The sequence below is a fragment of the Salmo salar genome, chromosome ssa29 (assembly GCF_905237065.1).
Source record: "Salmo salar chromosome ssa29, Ssal_v3.1, whole genome shotgun sequence".
NCBI classification, from domain to species: Eukaryota; Metazoa; Chordata; class Actinopteri; order Salmoniformes; family Salmonidae; genus Salmo; species Salmo salar.
In genome coordinates, this window is record NC_059470.1 from 36,758,790 (window position 1) to 36,771,302 (window position 12,513).

General features: G+C 42.0%; 1 protein-coding gene across 26 annotated transcripts in view; it reads right to left on the reverse strand.

Annotated features, from left to right (window-relative positions):
* Positions 1–2,996: 2,996 nt before the first annotated feature.
* tr1l1 (translocation-associated membrane protein 1-like 1) overlaps positions 2,997–12,513 on the reverse strand; it is a 35,011-nt gene continuing 25,494 nt past the window's right edge. Inside the window, exons 6-13 of one of the 26 annotated variants that reach the window (XR_006762684.1) lie at positions 12,380–12,464; positions 12,092–12,162; positions 10,676–10,780; positions 6,503–6,646; positions 5,876–6,024; positions 4,398–5,461; positions 4,160–4,294; positions 2,997–4,113 (exon numbers count right to left, since the gene is read on the reverse strand). Coding sequence is in view for 2 of the 26 variants with exons in the window: in NM_001165407.1 (NP_001158879.1) it covers positions 5,391–5,461; positions 5,876–6,024; positions 6,503–6,646; positions 10,676–10,780; positions 12,092–12,162; positions 12,380–12,464 (625 nt within the window). In the remaining 24 variants the exon portion in view is untranslated. 26 annotated transcript variants of the gene reach the window in all.

Consider the following 12,513-nt stretch of genomic DNA (forward strand, 5'->3'; position numbering starts at 1 on the left):
GATAATGCACGGTCCCATGTCGCAAGGATCTGTACACAATTCTTGGAAGCTGAAAATGTCCCAGTTCTTCAATGGCCTTCCTACTCACCAGACATATCACTCATTGAGCGTGTTTGGGATGCTCTGGATTGACGTGTACAACAGCGTGTTCCAGTACCCACCAATATCCAGAAACTTCGCACAACCATTGAAAAGGAGTGGGAGAACATTCCACCGGCCACAATCAACAGCCTGATCAACTCTATGTGAAGGAGATGTGTCGCACTGCATAAGGCAAATGGGGGGGTCACACCAGATACTGACAGGTTTTCTGACCCACGGCCCTACCTTTTTTTTTTAAAGGTATCTCAAATCTGATGCTATTTGTCCCATGCGCCGAATACAACGGGTGTAGACCTTACAGTGAAATGCTTACTTTCAAGCCCTTACTCAACAATGTAGTTTTAAGAAAAATAAGTGTTAAGTTAAACATAACTAATGAGCAGCAGTAAAACAACAGTCGCAAGGATATATACCGGTACAGAGTCAATGTGCAGAGGCACCGGTTAGTCCAGGTAATTAAGGTAATATGTCCACGTAGGTAGAGTTAAAGTGACTATGCATAGATAATAACCAGAGAGTAGCAGCAGGGTAAAATAAGAAGTTCAGAAGTCTTATGACTTCGGGGGAAGAAGCTGTTAAGAAGCCTCTTGGACCTAGACTTGGCGCTCCGGTACCGCTTGCCGTGCGGTAGCAGAGAGAACAGTCTATGACTAGGGTGGCTGGAGTCTTTGACCATTTTTAGGGCCTTCCTCTGACACCGCCTGGTATAGAGGTCCTGGATGGCAGGAAGCTTGGCCCCAGTGATGTACTGGGCTGTATGCACTACCCTCTGTAGTGCCTCGATGGCCGAGCAGTTGCCATACCAGGAAGTGATGCAACCAGTCAGGATGCTCTCGATGGTGCAGCTGTAGAACCTTTTGAGGATCTGAGGACCCATGCCAAATCTTTTTAGTCTCCTGAGGGGGAATAGGCTTTGTTGTGCCCTCTTCACGACTGTCTTGGTGTGTTTGGACCATGTTAGTTTGTTGGTGATGTGGGCAACTCAACCTGCTCCACTACAGCCCCGTCGATGAGAATGGGGGTGTGCTCGGTCCTCCTTTTCCTGTAGTCCACAATCATCTCCTTTGTCTTGATCACATTGAGGGAGAGGTTGTTGTCCTGCCACCACACTGCCAGGTCTCTGACCTCCCTATAGGCTGTCTCATCGTTGTCAGTGATCAGGCCTAACACCGTTGTGTCGTCAGCAATCTTAATGATGGTGTTGGAGTCGTGCCTGGCCGTGCAGTCATGGGTGAACAGGGAGTACAGGAAGGGACTGAGCACGCACCCCTGAGGGACCCCCGTGTTGAGGATCAGCGTGGCAGATGTGTTGCTACCTACCCTCACCACCTGGGGGCGGCCCGTCAGGAAGTCCAGGATCCAGTTGCAGAGGGAGGTGTTTAGTCCCAGGGTCCTTAGCTTAGTGATGAGCTTTGTGGGCACTATGGTGTTGAACACTGAGCTGTAGTCAATGAACAGCATTCTCACATAGGTGCTCCTTTTGTCCAGGTGGGAAAGGGCAGTGTGGAGTGCAATAGAGATTGCATCATCTGTGGATCTGTTGGGCCAGTATGCAAATTCGAGTGGGTCTAGGGTTTTCTGGGATAATGGTGTTGATGTGACCCATGACCAGCCTTTATAAACGCACCACGGCTAAAGACGTGAGTGCTACGGGTTGGTAGTCATTTAGGCAGGTTACCTAATTGTTCTTGGGCACAGAGACTATGTGACTAACAAATCCATATCCTTATCCCTGAGCAAGGCAGTTAACCCACTGTTCCCCGGGCGCCGATGACGTGGATGTTGATTAAGGCAGCCCCCTGCACCTCTCTGATTCAGAGGGGTTGGGTTAAATGCAGAAGACACATTTCAGTTGAATGCATTCAGTTGTACAACTGACTAGATATCGCCCTTTCCTGGTCATGAAATCTGTAGATAAGGCCTAATGAATTTTTCTCAGTTAACCAATTTCCTAATATGACCTGTAACTCAGTAAAAGCTTTAAAATTGTTGCATGTTGCATTTATATTTTTGTTCAGTATATATATTTCAGTTCACTACCAAATTGCATGTCTTTGACAGCAGGTTGTGTGAACTGTAGCTCCACCGTGTGGTTGGCAGTGGTACAGCAGGGATATAGTATGTTTCAACCAATGATTTATATACACACACACAGAAACACTAGATGACATGCAGGGGGTGCTGTTTTGAAGCCATTGCACCTCCATCTTTATACTCCCCCACCATTGTAAAACATATTTGAAGCTCTAGAAATGCATGTCAACTTAATTTTTTTTAAACATTTATTCTATTAGACACCTGAATTGTGTACTTTTAAATTATATTATGCGAGCTAAGTGTAAAAATAAAGTATCATTTTCTAGAAAGGTTCTAATGTCCCCACAACAAAAATACTTTGATGTAATTTTGGTCTTGAAACATTTAATTGCAAGACTGTAGAATTCCATTCATTTCTATGGAGGACTGCTTCTTCTGGGGAGTTCCAATATGGCCGACCTTTGACTTCCAAGCCTATCATTTGCCAATACATAACAATTAGCATTCCAGGGTTTATATACATCATACAGTTTCAGCTCATGAACTTTGACCTCTAGTTAAAGTTTATTCATTGGCGTTCATTCCAAAGATGATAGTTTATATATAAATAAAATTATAGTTATGTTCTTAAAGAACCGAGGTAGTTAAATTATTTATTGATATGATTTACAAAATGAATAAATATTCCATTTAACATTTTGGTAATTTAGCAGACCGTTCCTATCCATCTTATACAGGCAGTGCATTCAAAAGGTAGGTAACAACCACATAATCACCGTCAAACATTATAGAACTTCACTACATCAGCATATTTCCACCAAAATACCATCTCAGTTCAATAAAATTGGACACATTTCTTTCCGTGTAAATTATTTAATGGCAACAAGTGAGCATGTTAAAGGAAAGAAAGATCCTGTCATGCTGAGAGCACTGATTTGGCACGTTCAGTTAAAGTAAAGGGGATAAAACGGAACACAACATTTCCTTATTCATAACGTCAAATTATATTCCCATGGACATGTTCAAAGGAGACAAAAATACAGCGGTTCAATCCCAAATGGCACCCTATTCCCTTTATTAGAGCACTACTTTTGACCAGGGCCCTATAAAGAGAATAGGTTGCCATTTGAAACAGACAGTGACAAACACAAACCACTCGAGTTGTTGACCAAAAAAGTAGGCCTCAATGCCATATTCTCCAACAAAGAAAAGAACACTAATATTAATAACAGTAAATATGTCATCTACTAACCTCTTTGATAGGATCCTCATCACTTATATTAAAACTACAGATTTTTGGCTTTGCAGGCTCTCGAATGAAGGCAGCCAATCGCCAACGGCAACCATTTTTCACTAGGGTGTGCATCCTAAACGCTATGTAGTGTGCTACTTTTCACCTGATCCCATAGTGGCTCTTGTGCACTATATAGGGAATAGGGTGCCGATTGGGATGCAACACCAAAAATTAATTTCTCCCTTCACAGTGACCACTGATCCTGCCATTGACAGGGTTTTTTTTTTTGGGGGGGGGGTAAACGACTCTATCCAACCTTGTTAGATCAGTGATTACTTCAGCAAAAGGAAAGGTCACAGGGTTCAGGCCTTTTTTTTTTACAGCACCAAAGCAAAAGGCTTGAAAAGCAACAACAACAACAAAAAGTCAAAATACTGTAGAACGACTTCCTATCCTCATTCCCGTTCCTTAATTCTCACTGCCAGCGTCCTGAGAGAATGTCTACGACTCAAATGGGACCCTATTCCCCATGTAGTACCCTACTTTTGACCAAGGCCATACTTCTCTGGTCAATATTGGAGCACTATGTAGGGAATAGGGTGCCATTTGAGAAGCACACAAACTGGTAGGTTAAAGCAATACGGCAGAACCAATTAAACCTATCCCTTCCAATGAACCAATTAAACCTATCCCTTCCAATGAACCAATCAAACCTATCCCTTCCAATGAACCAATCAAACCTATCCCTTCCAATCAAACCTATCCCTTCCAATGAACCAATCAAACCTATCCCTTCCAATGAACCAATCAAACCTATCCCTTCCAATGAACCAATCAAACCTATCCCTTCCAATGAACCAATCAAACCTATCCCTTCCAATGAACCAATCAAACCTATCCCTTCCAATGAACCAATCAAACCTATCCCTTCCAATCAAACCTATCCCTTCCAATCAAACCTATCCCTTCCAATCAAACCTATCCCTTCCAATCAAACCTATCCCTTCCAATGAACCAATCAAACCTATCCCTTCCAATGAACCAATCAAACCTATCCCTTCCAATGAACCAATCAAACCTATCCCTTCCAATGAACCAATCAAACCTATCCCTTCCAATGAACCAATCAAACCTATCCCTTCCCATGAACCAATCAAACCTATCCCTTCCAATGAACCAATCAAACCTATCCTTTCCCATGAACCAATCAAACCTATCCCTTCCCATGAACCAATCAAACCTATCCCTTCCAGAAACCTTCTGCGTTGATGAAGGAAAAAAAATAAAAAATAAAAAAATAAAACAGGAAATGAGGTCATTTAAAATAGGTGGTCAGCAGGTGCATTTGTCCTCTAGCGGATCCAAATAAATGTGACTGAATCAAGAAGATCTTTTGTTAAAGAAACATAACATGTCACAGGATACAGTCTGATAAATAACATCTCTGGCTTGGGGGGGTGTTTACTGAAACACTGAGTTTATATCATTCCTGACATTTTAAATCTGCACATCCTGTACAGTCTATGAATAGGCACTTTTAAATACGTTCTTTGTTAGAGTTGTTCTTTCATGGTTTTTCTTTTGCTGTAATAATGACACAGCAGTGTCACAATGATTCTGGGAATGGTCAGCACTGGAGATTGGCAACAAGCAGATGATGCCAAGATGCATTCTGGATCTTGTAGTCCCGTTGGAAGGAGTTGTCCTCCTTTAGTAGCTGTAGTAGATGAACAGTCCCAAATGAACCCCTAGACCCTTCAGGGGATCTGAGATGATATGACAGGTGTAATCAATATGGGCTTAGTTCCAACCGGCTCTCTGATATGCTAGGTGGAAGTCTCACCATAATGCTTGAATCAATCATATCCTCTTAGATCTCCACAAGGGTCTAGGGGTGGATTTGGGATTGAGCCATAGACAGCATATAGAGCAGTGGAATGAGAAGGCTGGATGCTGCCTGAAGGGGATAGGAGAAAAACGGGATTCGGTTGGAGGAACAGAGAGAGGGGGGGGGGGTTTACGAAGACTTCTCTTTCTTTGCTCTCGGCGAATCGGCTCCGTTGGAACTCACTCCGTTCACTCCATTGGCTGCCAACAACAGAGGATGAAGTCAATGTTCTTGGAGCAAACAACAGGTACAGAAAAGGAAACATCCGGAATGACTAGAACTAAAGCCAATTTACCCAGCTCTACTTGCAGTATTAACACCAGTTTTAACTCTAACAAACATATTCAAGGGGCGGCAGGTAGCCTAGTGGTTAGAGCGTTGGCCCAGTAACCTGAAAGGTTGCTAGATTGAATCCCCTTGTCGTTCGGACCAGGCAGTTAACCCACTGTTCCCCGGGTAGGCCGTCATTGTAAATATAAATTTGTTCTTAACTGACTTGCCTAGTTAAAATAAAAATTCTAGATGGATCCGATTAAAAAGCAGACAACTTAAAAGCAGAGAAAACGCATCTTGTTCTAACTTAGACAACATCCTCTGGTAGCAGCGTGACTCACCTTTGTCTTTCTTGGACTTGGTCTTGGGAGCTTGGGGCTTCTTGGGTTTCAGGGGCTGGGCCAGCTCTCTCCACCTCCTCAGCTGGAAGTTGATGAATTTCCACATCATGAAGGCTTGAGTCACACAGATGGTAGCTAGCACAGCGATCCTGAGAAGAGAAGAGGCGGTAGTTAGACACAGCGATCCTGAGAAGAGAAGAGGCGGTAGTTAGACACAGCGATCCTGAGAAGAGGCGGTAGTTAGACACAGCAAGCCTGAGAAGAGGCGGTAGTTAGACACAGCGATCCTGAGAAGAGGCGGTAGTTAGACACAGCGAGCCTGAGAAGAGGCGGTAGTTAGACACAGCGAGCCTGAGAAGAGGCGGTAGTTAGACACAGCGAGCCTGAGAAGAGGCGGTAGTTAGAAACACCAAATATCACATTTGAGGTAATAGTCAAACTATCTCCAGACTGTTAGAACAGCGTTACAGTCGAAGTGGCTCATTTCTTTACTAGACTCTGTTCCTAATACCCTTTTCTCTACCATCTGAAGGACTTCATGGAAATGAGAATTACTACAATTTCCTCCCTACTACAACTAGTTAATTTTCTTTAGTTAAGTTTGTTTCACTCCCCCCTCTCTCTCACCGAACTATGAGCACGTTGAAGTTTCCGTTAGCCAGGTCCAGTCCCTGTTGATCAGCGTTGGACAGGCCGAAGCCCACAGTCAGGACAGACAGGGACAGGGTGAGCAGCCGTCCAAGGACAAACAGCACCGCCCAGACGGTGAACCTTGTAGAGAGACAGAGACACATGTTACATAACATCCTGTCTTCTTTCTCAACACTATCATAACACTAGACCTGTAGTAGACTGTCTAATAGATAAACACTATCATAACACTAGACCTGTAGTAGACTGTCTAATAGATAAACACTATCATAACACTAGACCTGTAGTAGACTGTCTAATAGATAAACACTATCATAACACTAGACCTGTAGTAGACTGTCTAATAGATAAACACTATCATAACACTAGACCTGTAGTAGACTGTCTAATAGATAAACACTATCATAACACTAGACCAGTAGTAGACTGTCTAATAGATAATCACTATCATAACTAGACCTGTAGTAGACTGTCTAATAGATAAACACTATCATAACACTAGACCTGTAGTAGACTGTCTAATAGATAAACACTATCATAACACTAGACCTGTAGTAGACTGTCTAATAGATAAACACTATCATAACTAGACCTGTAGTAGACTGTCTAATAGATAAACACTATCATAACACTAGACCTGTAGTAGACTGTCTAATAGATAAACACTATCATAACACTAGACCTGTAGTAGACTGTCTAATAGATAAACACTATCATAACACTAGACCTGTAGTAGACTGTCTAATAGATAAACACTATCATAACACTAGACCTGTAGTAGACTGTCTAATAGATAAACACTATCATAACTAGACCTGTAGTAGACTGTCTAATAGATAAACACTATCATAACACTAGACCTGTAGTAGACTGTCTAATAGATAAACACTATCATAACACTAGACCTGTAGTAGACTGTCTAATAGATAAACACTATCATAACACTAGACCTGTAGTAGACTGTCTAATAGATAAACACTATCATAACACTAGACCTGTAGTAGACTGTCTAATAGATAAACACTATCATAACACTAGACCTGTAGTAGACTGTCTAATAGATAAACACTATCATAACTAGACCTGTAGTAGACTGTCTAATAGATAAACACTATCATAACACTAGACCTGTAGTAGACTGTCTAATAGATAAACACTATCATAACACTAGACCTGTAGTAGACTGTCTAATAGATAAACACTATCATAACTAGACCTGTAGTAGACTGTCTAATAGATAAACACTATCATAACACTAGACCTGTAGTAGACTGTCTAATAGATAAACACTATCATAACACTAGACCTGTAGTAGACTGTCTAATAGATTAACACTATCATAACACTAGACCTGTAGTAGACTGTCTAATAGATAAACACTATCATAACACTAGACCTGTAGTAGACTGTCTAATAGATAAACACTATCATAACACTAGACCTGTAGTAGACTGTCTAATAGATAAACACTATCATAACACTAGACCTGTAGTAGACTGTCTAATAGATAAACACTATCATAACACTAGACCTGTAGTAGACTGTCTAATAGATAAACACTATCATAACTAGACCTGTAGTAGACTGTCTAATAGATAAACACTATCATAACTAGACCTGTAGTAGACTGTCTAATAGATAAACACTATCATAACACTAGACCTGTAGTAGACTGTCTAATAGATAAACACTATCATAACACTAGACCTGTAGTAGACTGTCTAATAGATAAACACTATCATAACACTAGACCTGTAGTAGACTGTCTAATAGATAAACACTATCATAACTAGACCTGTAGTAGACTGTCTAATAGATAAACACTATCATAACACTAGACCTGTAGTAGACTGTCTAATAGATAAACACTATCATAACACTAGACCTGTAGTAGACTGTCTAATAGATAAACACTATCATAACACTAGACCTGTAGTAGACTGTCTAATAGATAAACACTATCATAACTAGACCTGTAGTAGACTGTCTAATAGATAAACACTATCATAACACTAGACCTGTAGTAGACTGTCTAATAGATAAACACTATCATAACACTAGACCTGTAGTAGACTGTCTAATAGATAAACACTATCATAACTAGACCTGTAGTAGACTGTCTAATAGATAAACACTATCATAACTAGACCTGTAGTAGACTGTCTAATAGATAAACACTATCATAACTAGACCTGTAGTAGACTGTCTAATAGATAAACACTATCATAACACTAGACCTGTAGTAGACTGTCTAATAGATAAACACTATCATAACTAGACCTGTAGTAGACTGTCTAATAGATAAACACTATCATAACACTAGACCTGTAGTAGACTGTCTAATAGATAAACACTATCATAACTAGACCTGTAGTAGACTGTCTAATAGATAAACACTATCATAACACTAGACCTGTAGTAGACTGTCTAATAGATAAACACTATCATAACACTAGACCTGTAGTAGACTGTCTAATAGATAAACACTATCATAACACTAGACCTGTAGTAGACTGTCTAATAGATAAACACTATCATAACACTAGACCTGTAGTAGACTGTCTAATAGATAAACACTATCATAACACTAGACCTGTAGTAGACTGTCTAATAGATAAACACTATCATAACACTAGACCTGTAGTAGACTGTCTAATAGATAAACACTATCATAACACTAGACCTGTAGTAGACTGTCTAATAGATAAACACTATCATAACTAGACCTGTAGTAGACTGTCTAATAGATAAACACTATCATAACACTAGACCTGTAGTAGACTGTCTAATAGATAAACACTATCATAACACTAGACCTGTAGTAGACTGTCTAATAGATAAACACTATCATAACACTAGACCTGTAGTAGACTGTCTAATAGATAAACACTATCATAACTAGACCTGTAGTAGACTGTCTAATAGATAAACACTATCATAACTAGACCTGTAGTAGACTGTCTAATAGATAAACACTATCATAACACTAGACCTGTAGTAGACTGTCTAATAGATAAACACTATCATAACACTAGACCTGTAGTAGACTGTCTAATAGATAAACACTATCATAACACTAGACCTGTAGTAGACTGTCTAATAGATAAACACTATCATAACACTAGACCTGTAGTAGACTGTCTAATAGATAAACACTATCATAACTAGACCTGTAGTAGACTGTCTAATAGATAAACACTATCATAACACTAGACCTGTAGTAGACTGTCTAATAGATAAACACTATCATAACACTAGACCTGTAGTAGACTGTCTAATAGATAAACACTATCATAACTAGACCTGTAGTAGACTGTCTAATAGATAAACACTATCATAACACTAGACCTGTAGTAGACTGTCTAATAGATAAACACTATCATAACACTAGACCTGTAGTAGACTGTCTAATAGATAAACACTATCATAACACTAGACCTGTAGTAGACTGTCTAATAGATAAACACTATCATAACTAGACCTGTAGTAGACTGTCTAATAGATAAACACTATCATAACACTAGACCTGTAGTAGACTGTCTAATAGATAAACACTATCATAACACTAGACCTGTAGTAGACTGTCTAATAGATAAACACTATCATAACACTAGACCTGTAGTAGACTGTCTAATAGATTAACACTATCATAACACTAGACCTGTAGTAGACTGTCTAATAGATAAACACTATCATAACTAGACCTGTAGTAGACTGTCTAATAGATAAACACTATCATAACACTAGACCTGTAGTAGACTGTCTAATAGATAAACACTATCATAACACTAGACCTGTAGTAGACTGTCTAATAGATAAACACTATCATAACACTAGACCTGTAGTAGACTGTCTAATAGATAAACACTATCATAACACTAGACCTGTAGTAGACTGTCTAATAGATAAACACTATCATAACACTAGACCTGTAGTAGACTGTCTAATAGATAAACACTATCATAACTAGACCTGTAGACTGACTCCTAACATCCTTGTCTAAAATGCCAAGTTGGTTTTATAGGGAAATTTTGCTATAGGGCTTTGAAGTGTGCTGTGACCTCAACTCACCCAGTCTCTGTGTGTGTGTGTGTGTGTGTGTGTGTGTGTGTGTGTGTGTGTGTGTGTGTGTGTGTGTCCTCAACTCACCCAGTCTGTCTCTTGTCGTTGCTGAAGTAGACCAGGCGGGACACGTGGAAGAGAAGCTCTGTGAAGTAGTGCAACACCAGCAGGACCAGAGCCAGACGATTCAGACTGAAAGACACAAAATGGACGCCGTTAGATCCCTCTGTTACCACAGTAAGGACAACTAATTAGACGGTCGTGCCTCATTGAGAGGTAAGGAAATACTTTGCCTTTTTTTGGGCTAGAAAACGGCTATTTTAACCACTAAAACCAGCCTTGCTATGATGTGTCAATTTACAACCATCTAATTGTCATATCAAAAAACAGAAGCTGTGGACAGAGTAGAAATGTAGTCAGCCCCCTGGTCCAACCTCCCTGCCGTAGTCAGCCCCCTGGTCCAACCTCCCTGCCGTAGTCAGCCCCCTGGTCCAACCTCCCTGCCGTAGTCAGCCCCCTGGTCCAACCTCTCTGCCGTAGTCAGCCCCCTGGTCCAACCTCCCTGCCGTAGTCAGCCCCCTGGTCCAACCTCCCTGCCGTAGTCAGCCCCCTGGTCCAACCTCCCTGCCGTAGTCAGCCCCCTGGTCCAACCTCCCTGCCGTAGTCAGCCCCCTGGTCCAACCTCCCTGCCGTAGTCAGCCCCCTGGTCCAACCTCCCTGCCGTAGTCAGCCCCCTGGTCCAACCTCCCTGCCGTAGTCAGCCCCCTGGTCCAACCTCCCTGCCGTAGTCAGCCCCCTGGTCCAACCTCCCTGCCGTAGTCAGCCCCCTGGTCCAACCTCCCTGCCGTAGTCAGCCCCTCTGATCCAACCTCCCTGCCGTAGTCAGCCCCTCTGATCCAACCTCCCTGCCGTAGTCAGCCCCTCTGATCCAACCTCCCTGCCGTAGTCAGCCCCTCTGATCCAACCTTCCTGCCGTAGTCAGCCCCTCTGATCCAACCTCCCTGCCGTAGTCAGCCCCTCTGATCCAACCTCCCTGCCGTAGTCAGCCCCCTGGTCCAACCTCCCTGCCGTAGTCAGCCCTCTGGTCCAACCTCCCTGCCGTAGTCAGCCCCCGGGTCCAACCTCCCTGCCGTAGTCAGCCCCCTGTTCCAACCTCCCTGCCGTAGTCAGCCCCCTGTTCCAACCTCCCTGCCGTAGTCAGCCCCCTGTTCCAACCTCCCTGCTGTAGTCAGCCCCCTGTTCCAACCTCCCTGCCGTAGTCAGCCCCCTGTTCCATCCTCCCTGCTGTAGTCAGCCCCCTGGTCCAACCTCCCTGCCGTAGTCAGCCCCCTGGTCCAACCTCCCTGCCGTAGTCAGCCCCCTGTTCCAACCTCCCTGCTGTAGTCAGTTAACCTCAAGCCTCTGTGTGAAAGGGTTAAAGAAAGTGGATTTTCCACCGGACTTTTGTATACAATTGGACAAAAGAATAACCTCCTAGTGTTGTTGATGTGAACCAGGTCTTACTTGAGGATGTAGGCTCCTGCGATGTGGACTAAATACAGAGCGATATACACCAACTGACGAGGAATATCCTCCTACAAAACAAACAGCACAGAGAGACAGGATATCAGGAAAAACCTGCTTAGGGACACAGCTAACATTTACTCTGTAATGACGACAAGTAAAATGGTGGTCAAAATATTTCAACTTCTATAAAAATAAAAACACTAATATTACATCAACAAGGAACTCACTTGTGAGTTTAGTCAATTTAATTCCAAATAGTAAAATCAGCTGACTTTAAGTACTCACTTTCTTGGTCTTCTGGAAGTAGATCTCAGGCAGGGTGTGAAGCCAGTAGCCCATCTGGCTGATAAAATACAACTTCATCTGGAATCTACCAGCACCACAAACAAAAACACCAAGTCCATTCTAACATTGTTACC